The sequence below is a fragment of the Spermophilus citellus genome (assembly GCF_964194105.1).
Source record: "Spermophilus citellus genome assembly, chromosome: 18".
Classification (NCBI taxonomy): Eukaryota; Metazoa; Chordata; class Mammalia; order Rodentia; family Sciuridae; genus Spermophilus; species Spermophilus citellus.
The window spans coordinates 8,269,366-8,287,196 of NC_138200.1; the positions used below are offsets into that span (position 1 = coordinate 8,269,366).

Sequence of the window (17,831 nt, forward strand, 5' to 3'; positions counted from 1 at the left end):
ATAGCATAGTTTGGTCAATTTCATTTCCAAATATCTCCTCTCCCCTCTCCCCTGCCCATCAATTATTTACCTCCTTCAATGTCGGCGGGGGGGGGGGGGGTTGTTTCAGCATTCCCACAGATGCCAGAATCCGAAAATGCTCAAAGCCCTTACATAAAAAGGTGCGGTATTTACATATAACCATAAAGCTTTTGCAATCTTCCCATATGAGTTAAATCATCTCCAGAATATTTAAAATCCCAAATGCCATGTTATATCATTGTTACACTATGTTTTTAAGGAATAATGACAAGGAAAGTCTGTGCATGTGCAGTGTAGAAACACAATTTTTTTTTCCTGCAAATATTGGACCTGGGCCTAGTTTAATCCACATGTGTGGATCCCAGGGATGTGACAGGGAAGGAACAGAAGAAGTTGAAGAAAAAAGATACCCGGTGTGTGGAGACCTGCTTGGTAGGTAAATGCCTGCATTTATGTTTCTAGCTTAGGGCAGGCTTCGGGGTCTAGAGCCAATGCTAAGCAAGATTGAGTTTACAGCCAGGTGCCCTGGGCAGGCGTGTAATCCCAGTGACCCGGGAGGCTGAGGCAGGAGGCTGAGGCAAGAGATGCAAGTTAAAATGTAGCCTCAGCAATTTGTTGAGGCTGTAAGCAACTCAGTGAGACTCTGTATCTAAATTAAAAATATAAAAAGAGTTGGGGATGTGGCTTAGTGGTTAAGTGCCCCTGGGTTCAATCCCTGGTACAAAAAAAAAAAAAAAAAAAAAAAAAAAAAAGACTGTGTTGACAGACTGTGCATCCTCTGGAGAATAATTAAGTTATTCTATGAGTCTCATTATTGCATGGCCCAACCACCTTCCACAGAGCTGCGGCCCTGGCCCTGACCCCAGGAGGATGTTGCTTCACTTCCTAAGCCCCATTAACGCTCCCAGAGAGATGAGGCACTTTGTTTTCTCTAGATGGTGAATGTGTCTTTCCGTTTTGGTATAAAGATAAGCTATTCTACGACTGCATCAAGTACGGTAGGAGGCACAAGTGGTGCTCCCTGAACAAGACCTTCGAGGGCCACTGGAAGTACTGCTCCGAGACAGGTGAGCAGGCGCCTCCACCCATGTCGGGGCTTCAGGGGGGGCCCGGGAATGTTCTGGAGCAGAGCCCAGACCCCATTCAGCTGTCAACATAAAGGGAGCGCAGTTCCTGACAGTGTGAAAATCGCGTGGCACTAGAGACGTGTCAGGAGTCCTCTGACCATGTGCTCGCAGAAAGAAGCCGGAACCTCAAAACAGTGTGGGGTGCAACCCCCCAGGTCTTTCCTCCTATGCAGTTGGTGCAATAGGGCAGAGTGGAAGTGAGTGTGTGTGTGAGTGTATGATGGTGTGTGTGTGTGTGTGTGAGTGTGTCAGAGTCTGAGAGTGTGTGTGTGTGTGTTTCCTCCTCCGACACCTCTCTCTCCGCAGACTTCGTGCCCTGCGTGTTTCCCTTCTGGTACGAGCGTTTGATCTACTGGGAGTGCACCGATGATGGTGATGACTTTGGGAGAAAATGGTGTTCGCTGACCAAGAATTACAACAAGGACCAGGCCTGGAAATACTGCTGACCCTGGTGAGATTCACCAGAAGAGGAGGCGGGAGCTCAATCTTTCTCATTGGAAATAACTTACAGATTGACTGGGAGAGGGGGATGTGGGGTCCTCTTTAAAAGAGTCTTTTTTTCCTGGGATGTGAATTGTAGGTGATCTGATTATAAATTACTCGGCGTTTTAATTATGAATGATGGGGTTTTCACAGGGAGATCTGTGTTCTATCTTCAGCACTTTGGCTTGCTGAGTAAAATTAGGCCCTGAAAAAAATAATAGGTGCCCGGACTCCGTGATGATGGGTCCTGTGGGTTCCCCCGTTGGTGGCCCTACTGGGCCCCTCCAGAGGCCGATGATCATGGGAGCTGATGCTTGTGCGGGGGCCAGGGGGACAGAGGGAACCTCTGTAACTTGCACTCTGTTTTTCTGGGGACTTAAAACAGCTCTTAAAAAATGGGGTCTATTAAAAACACAAAGTGAGGTCAAGTTCTAGGAACCCCCCTGGCCCCCGCGGCTGCTCCTGGTCCACTATAACTTACATTCAGCCCGAGTCAGCACCTCCCTGGCCCTTCCCTCCCAGCGCCATTTGAGCCTGACGAGGAAACCAGGGCCTGTGGACACAGCCGTCCACCTGAGGGAGTATCAACAGACCCCAACGCCCACCCAAGCCACAGAGGGAGAAGTGGGGCTGGGACCACGAGAGCCTCCCTGGACAGCCATGAGAGGCTCTACCATCTAGCAGATGTCACTCCACGTTGAAAATGAGAAACAGCTCAGGGGAATCAGCAGTGGATCTCCGGTGAAGAGGCCCCTGGACAGGGAAGCTGTTCCTGGAGGCCTGTGGGTGGCGGCACTCTAACTGTCTCCTGCTTCACTCAGAGCCCAGGGTGAACCTGGACCACCATGGGCCGGATCCCCAGGGTAACAGGGGAGCTGCCAGAGCCCCGCCGGGAGTGGCATCAAGGACACAGGCCGGGCTGGAGGGTTGACAGGTGGCAAGCCCCAGATTCCAGACCCCTCCTTTGGAAGCCAAATGGCAATCTTCATGTCCAGCCAGACAAGCCAGTTGGCTGCTCTCCCCAGCAGGCAGAGACTCCCGTTCAGCTCCTAAAAGGAAAGTCGAGGAGAAAGCAGAGCCGTGGCTCATCTTGCTGCAGGTGGACAGTCACACACGGGGCCTGGGCTATGACAAAATACCTGAGGGAAGTCACCTCCAAGGAGGAAAACTTTGCTATGGCCCCCGGCTTGGCCCACGGTCCAGGGGCTCCTTTGCTTAAGGGCCTGTGGCAGGGAGCCCGGGCGGGGCAAAGCTGGCACCTCAGGCAGCCCGGAAGCAGAGTGACACCAGGCCAGGCCCTAAACCACCCTGCCAAGGGCATGTGCCCAGCCGACCCTCCCCCCTCCACCAGGCCCTCCCCTAAGGTCCCACCAGCTCCCACAGCACCCGCCCAGGCTGGAGAAGACGGCCTGAGTGAGCCCCTGGGGACATTTAACATCCAGACCTTGACTGTCGTCAGTAACTGCGGCGGCCCCACTCAGAGGCTTCCGCTCGTCGTTTCCACTCTGCAGAGGGAGAAGCTCGGACCTCGGCACCAAAGGTGCGTGAGGAGGTCGCGTTGGGCGAGGAGAACCCCCCAGCGACCCTCAGCTGCACCCGAAGGGTGAGAGGTAAGATGAAAGGAGTCCTAGAAAGGGGCCGAGGGGCTGCTCAGTGACATGAGAAGTGTCCGTGACACACGTGACGTAAGACAGACGACTTCAAGGAACACCAGAACCTCGGAGCACCCCGGATCTGGGGAAAGCTGTGAGCAGACAGGGGTGAGGGGCTGTCCATCATGGCCGCGCATGCGCTGAGTCGTTGCAAGTTTCTCCGTCGTAGAGACCCCAGTGCGCTAGAATCGGGGACCGCGAGCAGCCTGGCCTTTGTTTTCAGTATCTGTTCCGATCTGCACAGTGAGCCCAGGAGCACGTGCTCGTTTAGACCTGAGCCACAGGGACCAGAGGGAGTGAGGGGGTCTTCCTTCTCCTGCTGCTCTTCCTTCCGACTGTCCCCACAGAGGGACACGCAGCCCACACTTCAGGGTGTGTGCTTGCAGGACTGGTCCACGCCTTGACCCAGACGCCAGCGTTTTGAAGGTCTTTTTCAACATGACCTGATCCCTTGTCCTGTGACCTGATCTTCCTTTAGATAGATATTATGGGGATTTTCTTTGTAAATGCAAAAATCCACCTCACCTCTCACCCTGCTTCCACCAAATGTCATAGAGAAGGCATTCCCCCTCAAAGTATCACACTAGTACTAAATGTTTTGCTGTTACCATGAACAAGTGCGTGCCACCCTATGCTGATCTTTGAGGGAGGGTGTGAGTTGTGTGGTTTTCACTGGAATAGCTGAGTACGTCTCTAGGACACCTGGTATATGCTGGGTATGTGTGTGAAGTTTTAAATTATTGCAAATTATCCTCCATCAGTGTTAGGAACCTGTTGTGGTGGCACACGCCTGTGATCCCAGCGGCTGGGAAGGCAGAGACAGGAGGATCGAGAATTCAAAGTCAGCCTCAGCAATTTAGGGAGGCACTAACAATGCAGTGAGATTCTGTCTCTAAATAAAAATACAAAATGGGGCTGGGATGTGGCTCAGTGCTTGAGTGCCCCTGAGTTCAATCCCCAGTACTAAAAAACAAACAAACAAAAACGAAAAAACAACAACAAAAAAACAACCTGAAAATGATCAATGTGGAGCCGTTAAGACATGTTGTGCTTAAATAACGGAATGCAGAACTGATGTGGTCATTAACGTGATCCACAATGATATACTCAATGACCATGAGAGGAAGACACACCTTGTTATGCTGCCCAGCTCCGAGGCACCTGTGGTTCTCCTGCTCTGGTAACTCACGAGTTAGCTCTTGGGGTAGAGCAGACCTCCCGTTAGGGAGGTGAAGGGAGGACTCACCATGGAGGGGAACTGACGGGACTTGGGTGAGTTGGGCTGTGTCCTGACTCTCACTTCTTTGTTTCTGCACAGCTTCTAGATAATTCTTGGTGTTTTCACAGAGACAGAAGTTACATATTCATCAGCTGCTTCCTTTCCAGTCCTGACCATTTCTGATCAATAAAGATCTGATTGCTTTTCCATGTAGATGGCTTGTTGTCTTTGGGAGGGGGAAGTCCAGCCAAAGGTCAGTGGTGACAAACAGGCTGCTGTGGGTGGGGACCCAGTCCGGCTGCCTGTGGGGAGCAGCTTGCATTCAAATGAAGATACTGAAAAGCTGCTAAAGCACAGTCTTGGCCAGTTAACTAGATTCCCACAGAACTCCATGCTCCCTTCACAGAATTAAAAAAGCTTTTTCAATTGAAATAGAATAGGCATTTCCAAACCGCTGGTGGACTTTACTTGGCATGTGAGCATTTTGAATTGAGAACTTCAGTGCCATGTCATATAATCATGATGTTGTCGACCATCACCTCTGACTCCCACCAGGACCTTTTCACCACCCAGGGGAGACCCTGTACACCCTCGGCAGTCTCTCCCCACCTCCCCTCCCTCCAGTCCTCGGTGACCACAGACCAGCGACCACAGACCGGCTTTGCAGACTTGGGATGTTTCCTCTGAAAGGAATCTTACAGTGTGCAGCTTTTGTGCCTGGATTTTTCACCCCCTCTAATGGTTTTGGGATTCGCCCACGTGGCAGTGAGTGTGAGTAGCTTGCTGTTTTTTACGACTAATTGTGTTCATTGCTGGGACCAAAATACTGTCCAGAACAACTTAGAGGAGGAAGTTCCATTTGGCCTCATGATTTCAGAGGCTCCATCTACGGCTGGCTGACTCCATTGCTCTGGGCTCAAGGAGAGGAGGGTGGAGGAGCCCCGTTCTGCTCATTGCATCCAGGAAGCAGAGAGAAAAATTGTGTCCAGCTGTAGGGACGATGAACCCTTCCTAGGTGTGGCCCCAGGGACGCCCTCCTCCATCCAGGCCCCACCTCTCTACAGTGACCCCCAGTCAGTCCATTCAACCAGGATGGACGGATTGGGTCACAGACTCATAATCCAGGCATCCCACCTGGGAACATTCGTGCATGAACACAGGAGCTTTCAGAGGACACTTCACGTCCAAACCACCACAGCAGCACTCCACTGTGTGCAGATGGACACACCAAATCCAGTTTTCCTACTATTTCCTGTTGTGGGAATTCTCCATAGTTAGGTGAACCACGTCCTCTAGGGACCCCTCTCTCATATATCTATATCTGTGTGTGTGTGTGTGTGTGTGTGTGTGTGTGTGTGTGTGTGTCAGATTTTTCACTGCTCTGACTAGGACAGTTGTAGGGGAGGAAAAGTTTATTTGAGGTCTCACTTTTTCCGAGGTCTTAGTCCACAGCAGGCCGGCTCCCTCCCCAGGGCTCGAGCTGAGGCAGAACGTCATGGCAGAGCAGCGGCAGAGGAACCAGCTCACGTGTGGATCAGGAAGCAGAGAGAGACTCCACTTGCCAGATACAGATGTCCCCAAAGCCAAGCCCCAATTCCCACCTCCTCCAGCCGCACCCGAAGGCTTCAGTTACCTCTCAGTTGATCCCTGTCAGGGGTTACGTCACAGATTGGGCTATGGCTCTTGTAGCCCAATCATTTCTTCTCTGGACCTTCTTGCACGTGAGCTTTTGGGGGACACCTCACATCCAAACCATCACTGCGTGTGTCTGTCCCATTGTTTCTGTCCTTCCGGAGAACCTTGACTAACTTGTGACCAAGGGCATCTTGCTGATGCGGCTGCATCTGTCAATATTCACTGTATTTCAACTTAAATCTCAGAACCATTTAAAGCCAGGATTGCCACAAGAACACGTCTTATCAGCCCCCAAGGATGATATCATCACATGTCAAGTAGCACCAGGGACACTCCACTCAGGCCCAGGAAAGAGCAAAAGTGAGAAGGACAAACAAGCCCTCGTGGGACTGTGACAAGCGTGGAGACCTAATGGACCTCAGGGAAAAACATCCCTCCAGGGACCCCGGACCCCACCTGGAAAACTCCCGACAGCGAGAACCCTTATCAGGCGGTGGGACCTACCTCCCATCAAGTGTCCACTCTGAACACCTGCACTTCGACCAGGCCCAGCACTTCCTGTGGGGACCCTTCAAAGCCTTTGTGCGAGGACAGCAAGAGGGCGGAGTGGGAGAGGAGGCCCCTGCACTTGCTCCGCTGTTTGGAATTAGAACAACAGGATTACGGCTTCATAACGAAGCGTCTGGAGAAAAATCAAAGGTCAATAACTGTCAGAGATTCAGAGACGCCAGAGATTGCGGCATCGTGAAGGGAGGATATAAAGTAATGCCCCTGAGGCCGGCAGTAGCAGAGGTGTCCTGTCACCACGGAGGGAAAGGACAACACAGAGGGAAATGGAAACACTGGACACGTTGGGTCTACAGCTCCTGCAGGGGAAGGTCTGCGCCCAGCTGATGTGCAGACGCTCAGTGAGCTGGGGATCCACGTGTGCCCCAGGGGAGGAACTGAGCAGGAGACCCCGTGGGAACAAGAGAGGCCCAGCAAGTACTGCTCTGGCCTCAGGCAGTGCTAACTGCATGGCCTAAAGGGCCCCAGTCAGATCCCAGTCCCACAAGACACAGGGAACAGAGGACCCAGCAGGTTGACGACAGGGCCAAGAGGAGAATGCTACCTGCTGTCCCTTGGAGCCCCCTGTGCCAGCCACCAGGGAAGAAGGGTCAGGGAAACAGATCAGGTGGTGTGGTGGCCTGGGTGACAGGAATGGGCACCCCATGTTCTTTTGAGATCTCTGGAGGGAACAACCAGCTGAAAATCATATTGTCCTCAGGGAAGTTGACCCATGGTGTGATCACATTCAGGGACGGAGACTAGGAAATTCATATTTGGTAGGGAGCGGGGGTCGGGGAACCTGCCATGCAGCATGCACCCAGAGAGGTCTGTCACCATGTCCTGACCAGAGCCCCCAGGAGAAGCTAGAACCCCAAATGCCTAGCCGAGATTGGCACCTCCTCAGCCCGGGCTGCAGGATTGGATTAATCTGGAACAGATACACAAAACATAGGTCCAAAGTTCTGTTTTTGCTTGTCTCCAGCAGGTAGAACTTCCCAAACAGATCTATGCACCACTACCAGCCAGGAAAAGCCAGCAATCTAAGACACTGGGACGAAACCCAATAGAAGGTTCTTCCAGTTCCATCGCCCTGAGCTGGTGAGCAGGAAAGTGGAGAGTCATTTCAAGGAGCGACATTCCCGCCAGCTCCAGCTCACAGAGAGGTGGAAATTACAAAAGGAGTTGGGTTCAGTATCATCCAGCCCTAGCTGGACCTAAGAGGCACAAAACCCAAGAAGCAAGGGACAGAGCATGACCTGGAAGGGTACAAATACTCAATTTAGCTCCCTCTGTGGAAAAATTCAAGCCTTTTAATTTAAGAATTTTCATTTCTCTTTCTCTTTCTTTTTATGATGAACATTTTTGGACGTTGCTCTGGCTACAGGTGCTGAGTGACTCAGGGTACACATGCACATGTCTCTGGGGTTTTTCCTTTCAGCATTGATTTTCCTTATACATTTCATTGCATTCTTTTTAAGAGGTAGTGGTTTCCTGAGTGTTTTTAAGGATCTCTTTCTGTTTCATGTTGGGGGGTGGTTCCTGGTGTGGTTTTCTCTGCTGGTCTCCTCTCGCCCTCTAATATAAAACAGCTTGTTCTCTTGCTGACACTCCCTGGCCTCCTTCCTCTTGAGCCCCTTCATGAGCTACCTTGTTTCCATTTTCTCTCCTCTCACCTCTTGAATATTCCCACCCTCACACCCCAACTTCTTTACTCTTAATGAACTACAGTGTTAAACATCCTTTCCATCCATGCAGTTTACCCCTTTGGTGGATGGAATGAGGTGGTTCAGGGAAAACCACACCCTCATGGCAAATCCCCAAGGGTCACTCTGAAGAGCAATTCAGCATCTGCAAAGGGATTCCACAAAGCTGAGAAGACTGAGGATGCTTTGCCTGAAACAGGTTGTTTGAGCCACAGGAAAAGGAGCCAAGATGACAGCAGGGGAGGGACAGAGAACTGAGACCACTTAAATTGTGACAAAATCTGGTGATCCCTGAGTCATCTCTTCCACACCTAGTCAGGGCAGGAGAAGAAACTGGCGCTTTCCACTCTTCCCCAGGGCACAGGGTCTGTGGGTGAGTCAGAGCTGTCAGTCAGAGAGTCAGTGAGACCTGCAGTGGAACTCCGCATCCAGACTTCTGAAGCAGGTTCTTGTCCTTTAGAGTCAAGGAGTCTTTCATCCACAGTTCCACAAAGTCCTTCCAGGCTGTTATTTTTACACTGTATCTATTGATTTCATGTAAGATTTCTATATTGAAAACTCTTCAAAACACATATAAACAAAAAACTGGCATTCTTCAGGCCCCACACATTCCTCAGTGGGGTTATTTTGCAGCACTTGCTATGGGGTTCTGCCTATGAACTCATGCTCAGATCCTGATCCTTCTGTTCCTTGAAAGATTCCTAAATTGCTCAATGCAAACAAACTTTGATCACCAGTCACAATTTTGTTTTATCACCCAGTTAATTTGACAACCAGAAAAGTTAATGATTCTTTTGACTTTACTTCAAAGTCCAGTCTCCCAGTACGTCTCCCAACATCCAGTGGTGGCTACAGCAGGAACCCCTGCACCTCGCACAGAGAGCTCATCACCATGACAGATGGCTACTTGTGGTTTGAAGGGATACCTTTCCCTGTGGTTGGTATTAGTTCTGAAGTTTTGAAAGAAGCAGGTGCTCAGTTTGTGATAAAGGATGAAGACACAGTATTGGTGACCTACCCCAAATCAGGTAAGGAAACAGGATGGGGACCATCATGGGAAAGGCGGTGGCTGCGTTCCTCTCTTACTCAGCAGATGGATGGCCTGCCCTCTCCATGCCAGGGAGCCCTGCTTTGGGGAAGAAGGGGCAGTTCCCCAGGCCACTTGCATCCGTCTAGGACAGAGTGACTAAGTGCTCTGCAGGGGTCATCTGAGGTATGAGAGGGAGATACCGGAGTGAATTGTAAGCAGATTCGGGCATTTGTGTGGTGGCACAGGAGAAGGGGGTGGAAGAGGGTGACCTGTGAAGACCTACTGGTGAAATACCAGCTCAACAGGAATGAAAAGTCGGAATGGAGGTCATGTGGTGGAGGGGAACTGTAGAGCAGGAGGGGCAGCATGGAAAGTGCCTGGGAATCAGAAAGAGCCTGGAAAATTCAAGGGACTGAAAGGACATGAGTCATGCACCTACAGGAGAGGGGCTGGGGCAGGAGCACTGCAAACTGGGCGAGGACTGGGGCCAATGACCTTTGAAGAGACACAAGTTTGGAAAGTCAAGGGAAGTTGGGACATATTAGAAGGATCTCAGCCAAGAGCCAAGGGTTGGAAGCCAAAAATCCACTGGTAGTTTAAAGCATAAACAAAACGTGGGGAGTTGATTCAATGGAGTATGATTCAGCCTTAACCAGGATGACAGGCTGACTCCTCCTACAATATAGTCAATACTGGGCCTCATGCTAAGTGCAGTCTGATGGGCACAAAGGGACAAATAGTATAGGAATGCATGGGGCAAAGTGTCGTCAAGTTCACAGAAACAGAGCCCCCTGGTGGGTTTCAGGGCCTGAAAGATGGAATTAGTAGGGAAATGTGGTTAAGGAGCAGAGAGTTTCAGTTTTTCAAGACAAAAAGCTTCTGGACATCGGCTGAGCAACAGCAGGAACATGCTGAACACTGCTCAGCACCACCCCATGGCATGCTTAAAATGGGCAGATGGTAAAGTGCATGTTATGTATTTTATCATAAGTTTTGTTCACAAGCCAGGTTGAAGTTAGAGACCATCACTTTTCCTTTTTTATCTAGGAACCAACTGGATGATTGAAATTCTCTGCCTGATTCACTCCCATGGGGATACCAACTGGATTCGATCTGTGCCCATCTGGGAACGCTCACCCTGGATAGAGACAGATGTGGGTTACAAACTTTTAAACGAGAGAGAGGGCCTGCGTCTCATGTCCTCTCACCTCCCCTTCCATCTCTTCCCCAAGTCTTTATTCACTTCCAAGGCCAAGGTCAGTGCCTAATGTTCAGCCCATGCTTTCCCCTTCCATGTGCCTAGGTTAACCCTGCAGATATGCTGGGGTGTGTGCTCACTGGGTAGATTGGTGAGACTGCGATTCCCAGATATTATTTAGGTTCATGTGGCCACAACAGACCACACTTGAGTGCAAGGATGTGGACCATTCAGCAGATTAGCCTCAGCTGAATTCAGGGGTAATATGACTGGCTAAAGTTAGAATCTTAGAAAACCACATTCCATGTGTAACCAGATTTATAACTGCATCTACACTGGAGTGTCCCAATTTACAGCTCTTACAGATGTCTGCCAATACTCCCTCAATCACAGCCTCCTGCCAGGTAAGAGGAAGCACCCAAGTCAGTGTTTCCCATATGTGGGGAGCAGAGCCTGCATACCCTGATGAATGCTCACATCCAGGGGACTGCTAGGAGTTGTGGCTAGCTAGGTAATGACGCCAGCCCTCTGCACGTCACTGTGCTCTGTGATCAGCAGCCTCTCCAGTCTCCCCATGGTTGATGGATGATCAGCACAAACAGTGGATATCCAAGATCTAACATGCCAAAGACTATATTTAGGAAGATCGTTTCTTAAACTTGACTTCTGAATTCTTTCATGTATTAAGTTTAAATTGATGCCAAGATCCTAGAATAATAACCAAGTGTCTTGGAAATGTCACGAAGCGCCTAATAGTGAGTCCCATTTGCATGTCTCCTGTTGGATTCCATTGGCCTCTGCCTGAGTAAACTGAGGCCTGTGAAGATGTAAGTCCTCCAATAACAACTCCAAGAAAGTTGGTGCAAATACAAAGTTAGTTTCGAATGATTAATACCATGTGGGGTGTGTGTGTGTGTGTGTGTGTGTGTGTGTGTATGTGTGTTCACTAATCTTAAACAAGAGCCTCCTCATGTGAACAAAAATACACAGTTGGTCAACTATCATGCATACCAGGCGTACAACATTTCTATAATCCAAAAATTCTCCCCAGTCCCTGTCTACCACCAGTGCCCACCACCTGAGGGCAATACTCCCTAGACTTACAGCCACAGACTACTTTTGCTTATTCCTGAATTTTCTATAATGCATGCATGCTGTCTGGTGTCATACATGTGAGACTTGTCGATGGTCTTGAGTGAAGAATGCTGTATGTGCTATGAATCTGAATATACCATAATTCATTAATCCAGTGTGCTGTTAGTGATCATTGTGGGAAAGCACACACACCCCTCACCACTTACCATTGAAAACTTTCCAGCAGCTTCGCAGGAAGAGTAAACAAGTATCCCAGAAAGAAGAGCCAAGGTCTTCCTCCTCTTCTCCTGGCATATGACCATGTAATAGGAAATTTAAGATGTGTATTTGGTGAATGAACGCTGTAACTAATTTATTAAAGGAACCCATCAGGTTTAATAAAGATTAAGGAAGAACTGCCTGGAGGAAGATCAAGATCAAGGTGGGAAATGACTGACTGAGACTGATTTTTTTTCTCATTTTCCCTAAATTTAAGGTGATATATATCATGAGAAATCCCAAAGATGTTCTTGTGTCAGGTTATTATCATTGGTCTACAATAAAACTATGTAAGCAACCAGAGTCACTGGAACAGTATTTTCAATGGTTCATCCAAGGAAACGGTGAGTGTTCTTCTCATATAGGTCTGTGTCCTCTATTCTGCTGGTCTTTCTCCTATTTTGTGGTATACCTATTTTATTCTTCTTCTGAGTATTTTCCACATATGAGATAAAGCAGACAGCCCTTGACTCTGTGAGTCTGGCTTGTTTCAATCAACATGCTGGTCTCCAGTTCCATCCATTTTCCTGTAAATGACATAATTTAGTTCTTCTTTATGACTGAGGAAAATCCATTATGTGTATGAACCACATTCTCTGTATTCATTCATCAGTCAGTGGACACCAAGGCTGTCCCAGAGCTCAGCTGCTGGGAGTTGAACTGCTATCCACCTGGGGGGCATGTGTTGCTACAGTGTGCTGACTTTGTTTTGATGGATCCAAGGAGCTCTATGATTAGGGCACATGCTGGCTCCATTCCTAGTCTTTTGAGGAAACTTCAGACTGATTTCCATGCTGTTGTACTAATCTCCAATCCCAATAGTGTGTAAGTGGTCCTTTTCACTCAGTCCCTGCCAGTGTTTATTACTATTTGTGTTCTTGAAGATTTCCATTGCAACTGGAGTGAGACATGATCTCCGTGTAGTTTCTATTTGATTTTCTCTGGTTGTTCAAAACGTTGAAATTATTTTCATAAAATTGTTGGCCATTTTATTTCTTCTTTTGAGAAATGATTGTGATTGGCCCATTTCTTAATTTGATATTTGTTTTTTGGTGTGAAGATTTTGTTCCTTATCCAAATCAATCAATTGGCTAAGAAACTGAACAGGAACTTCTCAGTGGAAGATATACAAACAATGAACAAATACATAAAAAAAGTTCAATATCTCCAGTAACAGAGAAATGCAAATTAAAACTACTCTAAGATTTCATCTCCAGTCATAATGTCAATTTTCAAAAATACAGGCAACAAGAAGTGTGGTAGCATGTGGTAAGGGGAAAAGGCACACTCATACATTGCTGGTGGCAGTGCAAATTGGTGCAACCACTCTGGAAAGCAGTATGGAGATTCCTTAGAAGTCTTGGAATGGAACCACATTAGATCCAGCTAATGCACTCCTTGGTCTTTTCCCAGAGGACTTAAAATCAGCAGACCATTATGACACAGCCACATCAGTATTTATACCAGCTCAATTCACAATAGCTAAACTTGGAAGCAACCTAGATGCCCTTCAATAGATGAATGGATAAAGAAGCTGTGGCACTTATACACAATGGACTATTACTCAGCATTAAGAGAGAATAAAATCATAGCATTTGCAGGTAAATGGATGGAGGTTTAGAATATCATGCTATGCAAAGAAAGCCAATCCTAAAAAAACAAAGGCCAAATGTTCTCTGTGATAAGTGGACCCTGAACCAAATGGGACAAGGGCAGTGGTCAAGGAAAGAATAGAGGAACTTTGATTGGGCAAAGTGGAGGAAGAGGCATGGGAACAGGAAAGACGGTGGAATGAGATGGACATCATTACCCTAATTCCATGTGGGAGTGCAGATATGGTGTGACTCTACATGATGCACAACCAGGGAAAGAAATGTTGGGTTCCGTTTGTGTACAATGAATCAAAATGCATTCTACTGTATGTATAACTAATTAGAAGAAATAAATAATAGTAATAATAATAACATTATTTTTGAGTTCTTTTATGCTCTGGATGTTAATCTTCTGTCAGAAAATTAGCTGGAAAAGGTTTTGCTCCCTTCTGTGAGCCCTCTCTCTCTGTCTCTCTCCTCACTGTGCGGAAGCTTTTCAACGCGAGCCTTTCCATTTATCAACTCTTGGTTTTCTTTCCTGAACACTAGGAGTCTTATAGAAGTAATGCTTGCTCCTACAGGTCGGAGGATAGGCACTATGATTTCCACTAGTAGTTACAGTGTTTATGGTCTAATTCCTGATTTTTGATCCACTTGGAGTTGATTTTTTTGCAGGATTTGGCTTCATTCTTCTACCTGTAGATGTTCAGTTTTCCAAGCAGAATTTATTAAATAGGCTTTGTTTTCCCCAACATTTGCTTTTGGTGTCTTTCTTAAGGGTCATTTGACTCTATCTGTGTGGGTCTGTCTCTGAGTCTTTATTCTAATCTACTGATCTCCGTGAATGTTTTGATATTAGCACACTTTTTTGTTACTATACCTTTTCTGTATGACTTGAAACTGGATAGACATTAAAACATGATAGCTTCAGCATTATTATTATTATTCTATGGCACTGGGGATTAGACCCAGGGCTCTGCAGGTGCTAGTCAAGTGCTCTATGACTGAGCCATATCCCCAGCCCCTTTTCATACTTTATCTAGAAAGAGGGCCTCCCTAAGTTGCTGAGGCTGGCTTTGAACTCTCTCAATCCTCCTGCCTCAGCCTCCCAAGTATCTGGGATATAGGCATGCACCATCACATTCCTCTACCTGGGTATTTGTTGATACCTTTGTGAATGGAATTGCATTTTTAAATTCTTCCTCAGCAGATCCATTTTCGTGTTGAAGAAAAGTGCTTCTTTTTTTGCATGTTGATTTTGTATGTTGCTATTTTCCTCAATTGGTCAGTTCTAGGAGTTTTGGGGGAAAGGTTCTTGGGTGTTCACAGCAGAGCCTCCTATCCCCTGCAAACAGTGATAACGCGGCTTCTTTCTTTCCCAGTGGTGAGGTTCTGATTCCCTTCTCTTCCATCACCTCTGGCTCGAGTCTCTAGAGCTCTGTTGAAAGGCCGTGGTGGAAGTGGACATCCTTGCCTTGTTCCTGATGTTAGGAGAGATGCTTCCAGTTTTTCCCTGATTAACATGGTGTTGGCTTGGGGACTGTCACATACAGCCCTCATGATGCTCTGCCAAGTTCCTCTGTCAAGGCAAATTCTATTGATGTGGTGAACCTTTATGGATTTGCCTGTGTTGACCCAACCTTACATCCCTGGATTGAAATCAGCATCTCGTGATGTACAGTCTTAAAGTGTGAATACAGCATGTCCTGAGTATAATCTTAATGCTGAATAGGATTTTCTGAAATTTTAATAAGCTGTTCTGTATCTGTGTTCAGCAGGAATATGGGTCTGTTGTTTCTTACTTGATCTGTGTTTCCCAGTTGGGTATCAGTATGCGACTAGTTCCATAGAATCAATTCAGGAAAGGTCCCCCTCTCTATTTCATTACCTAGTTTGAGCAGCATTGATCAACAATATGTGAATCAAGCTGTCAATGTGTGTAGAGTGATACGGATGGTGCAGCCCTGTTTTGGCAGTGTGTCACCTGCACCCCTGTGCCTGCCCCACAGTGGTCTATGGATCATGGTTTGAGCACATTCGTGGCTGGATGTCCATGAGACACAGGGAGAACGTCCTTCTGCTGAGTTATGAAGAGCTGCAGAAGGTGAGCCCCCTCTCATTGTCGGCGCCTACAGCACCCCAACATCCTCACTCTCCCCGAAGTCCCTGGTCCTCAGTGTCTCCCCTTCATGTTCCCTGTCAAAGCATAGGCTGTGGAGGTCACTGAGAGGAGATGAGCCTTTGCCTTCCCTGCTTCTGTGAGACCCTCCCCAAGCTCCAAGCTCTTTCTTCTTATCTTCCAACTAATTGCATCTGGCAACCTCTAGAGGCCCTCCCACAAACTCTTCATCCTCCGCCACAGCCTCCCTAGTATCTGGGAAACAGGCAGGCACCATCAGACTCCTCCACCAGAGTGCCACGACTTATGCCACCCACTAGGGCTGCCAGGGTCTCTGCCTGCAGGACCTCCTCTGTTCCCAGAAACCTAGCCATCAGAAGGGGTGGGGCAGAAAGCACTAATCCCAGAGTTAGGTCCACCTTTCTGGCTTCCCCCTTGACTGACAAAGTGACATGTATGTGGCGTGACACTTTGGGTGACTATTGTGAGGGGTCAGGGGCTGGAGTAACAGGCAGGGCCTGTGGATGACCTCAGCCCTGGTGGTGGGTGCAGGGTACAGCTGGGAACAGCAATGACTTCCGGTGATCTGAGGCACAGGATCGGACTGTGGAGAAGAGTAACTAAGTATGTATATATTTTAAAATAGAAAATGGAGAGGATTTTGAATGTTCTCAACTAAATAAATACTGTCATCTGAGTTTGCAGATGTGCCACTTACACTGACTGGATCATCACACTTTGAGCAGGTACTTAGCCTAATGTTATTTTTTCTGCTGGTGCAGAAAAAACTGCCCATGAACTGCACAGAGGTGTACAGGGCTCTGAGAGAGGCTCACAGGTCCAGACGGAATAGAAACCTTTAAAATATTTAGAAGCTTTTTCAGAAGTGGTCAAAAATGAACAAGAAGTAAAGGAGTGAGCAGACCTTAGAAAACACTTCTCCTGTGGGTGAGTCTTGGGGACCGAGAAGGTGCCACAGGCTCAGGAATCTGTTTCCCCTGGTGAAGGGACCCTGGTCACCTTCCTGCAGCTGCTTCCTGTTCTGCTGTGTCCTCAGCATGAGGTCGGTCCCCAGGGAGGAGCCTTGGTGCCTCCTTCAGCCACCTCAGCAGCCAGCTGCACACTCCCTGTGATTCTGTCTCCAACAACAACATGTTCTGACATCATTGCCACAGTGGGGTCTTCTTGTCACTCAGTGACTGGGGCTCGTGAAAACATCATATAATAAAGGACTATGGTGCTGACAGGAGGTCTAGGTCTCTAAGGAAATCCTCTCTTCTCATAAGGACCTGTTCCCTTGCTGTGATCTTCCAGGAAAACCCATCCATAATCATGGGGTCAAGTTAAGGAGATATTGTAAAGCCCCGTGTGTTATCAAGTGTCAGTCAAGGGATGCAGGGTCACTTGGGGTGAGGATTAGACTTTGGGCACTTTGCCTCCCTGCCTTATCTTAAAACCTCAGGCGTCTCCTTGGAAACCCCAGCCCCTGCCTTTGGGGTGTCCTGACTCAGCCTCCTGGGAAGCCCCTGTGATCTTCACGTCACCTCATACCTCATGCCCTCTGCTGGCCCTGTCTCTGTCTCCCTCCTCTGCGTCCCCAGCAGGCTTCTCCCATCCTGATGTCATTCCCCTCCTCTTCCTCCCCACAGCCCTCCTAACACCCCTTCCCATCCTCCAGGTCCTGCTCTCCTGCCCGCTCATAGCTTCCCTCTTCATGTTCACATGTAGGACCCAAGAAGTGCCATAGAGAGGATCTGTCAGTTCCTGGGAAAGAAGTTGACTCCAGAAGAACTGGACTCAGTCCTCAAGAACAGCTCCTTCAAAGTCATGAAACAAAACAAGATGTCCAACTTTGAAATGGTGCCCGAAGCTTTACTTACTAGGCCTTTCCAGATTACAAGAAAAGGTAAATGCCCTGGTTTCAGAACGGGTTAGACTACGTGGGCATCTTGGGTTTACCCCCGGCACTAAGAATGCAGGTGTTGGGACATTTCAGCTTGAATCCTTCATGGCCCAGAGCCTCTCGTTTCCTTCAGGAAAACTGTGTTCATGGGACTGGGATGGGCTGCAGGTACCTGGAGAAGGTGGACTCAGTCTTGGGGAGCAGGGGGTTCTGGAGGTGGTGGTGTCTGGGCCACTCCACTGGTGAC

The 17,831-nt window shown here is 48.3% G+C and overlaps 1 protein-coding gene across 1 annotated transcript in view; it reads left to right on the forward strand.

Annotated features, from left to right (window-relative positions):
* Positions 1 to 9,281: 9,281 nt before the first annotated feature.
* LOC308638143 (sulfotransferase 2A1-like) overlaps positions 9,282 to 17,831 on the forward strand; it is a gene marked incomplete at both ends in the record, with an annotated part of 117,422 nt that continues 108,872 nt past the window's right edge. Inside the window, 5 exons of the mRNA XM_081275254.1 lie at positions 9,282 to 9,417; positions 10,467 to 10,675; positions 12,188 to 12,314; positions 15,572 to 15,666; positions 17,410 to 17,587. Coding sequence (XP_081131380.1) covers positions 9,282 to 9,417; positions 10,467 to 10,675; positions 12,188 to 12,314; positions 15,572 to 15,666; positions 17,410 to 17,587 — 745 coding nt within the window. The remainder of the gene's footprint in view (positions 9,418 to 10,466; positions 10,676 to 12,187; positions 12,315 to 15,571; positions 15,667 to 17,409; positions 17,588 to 17,831) is intronic.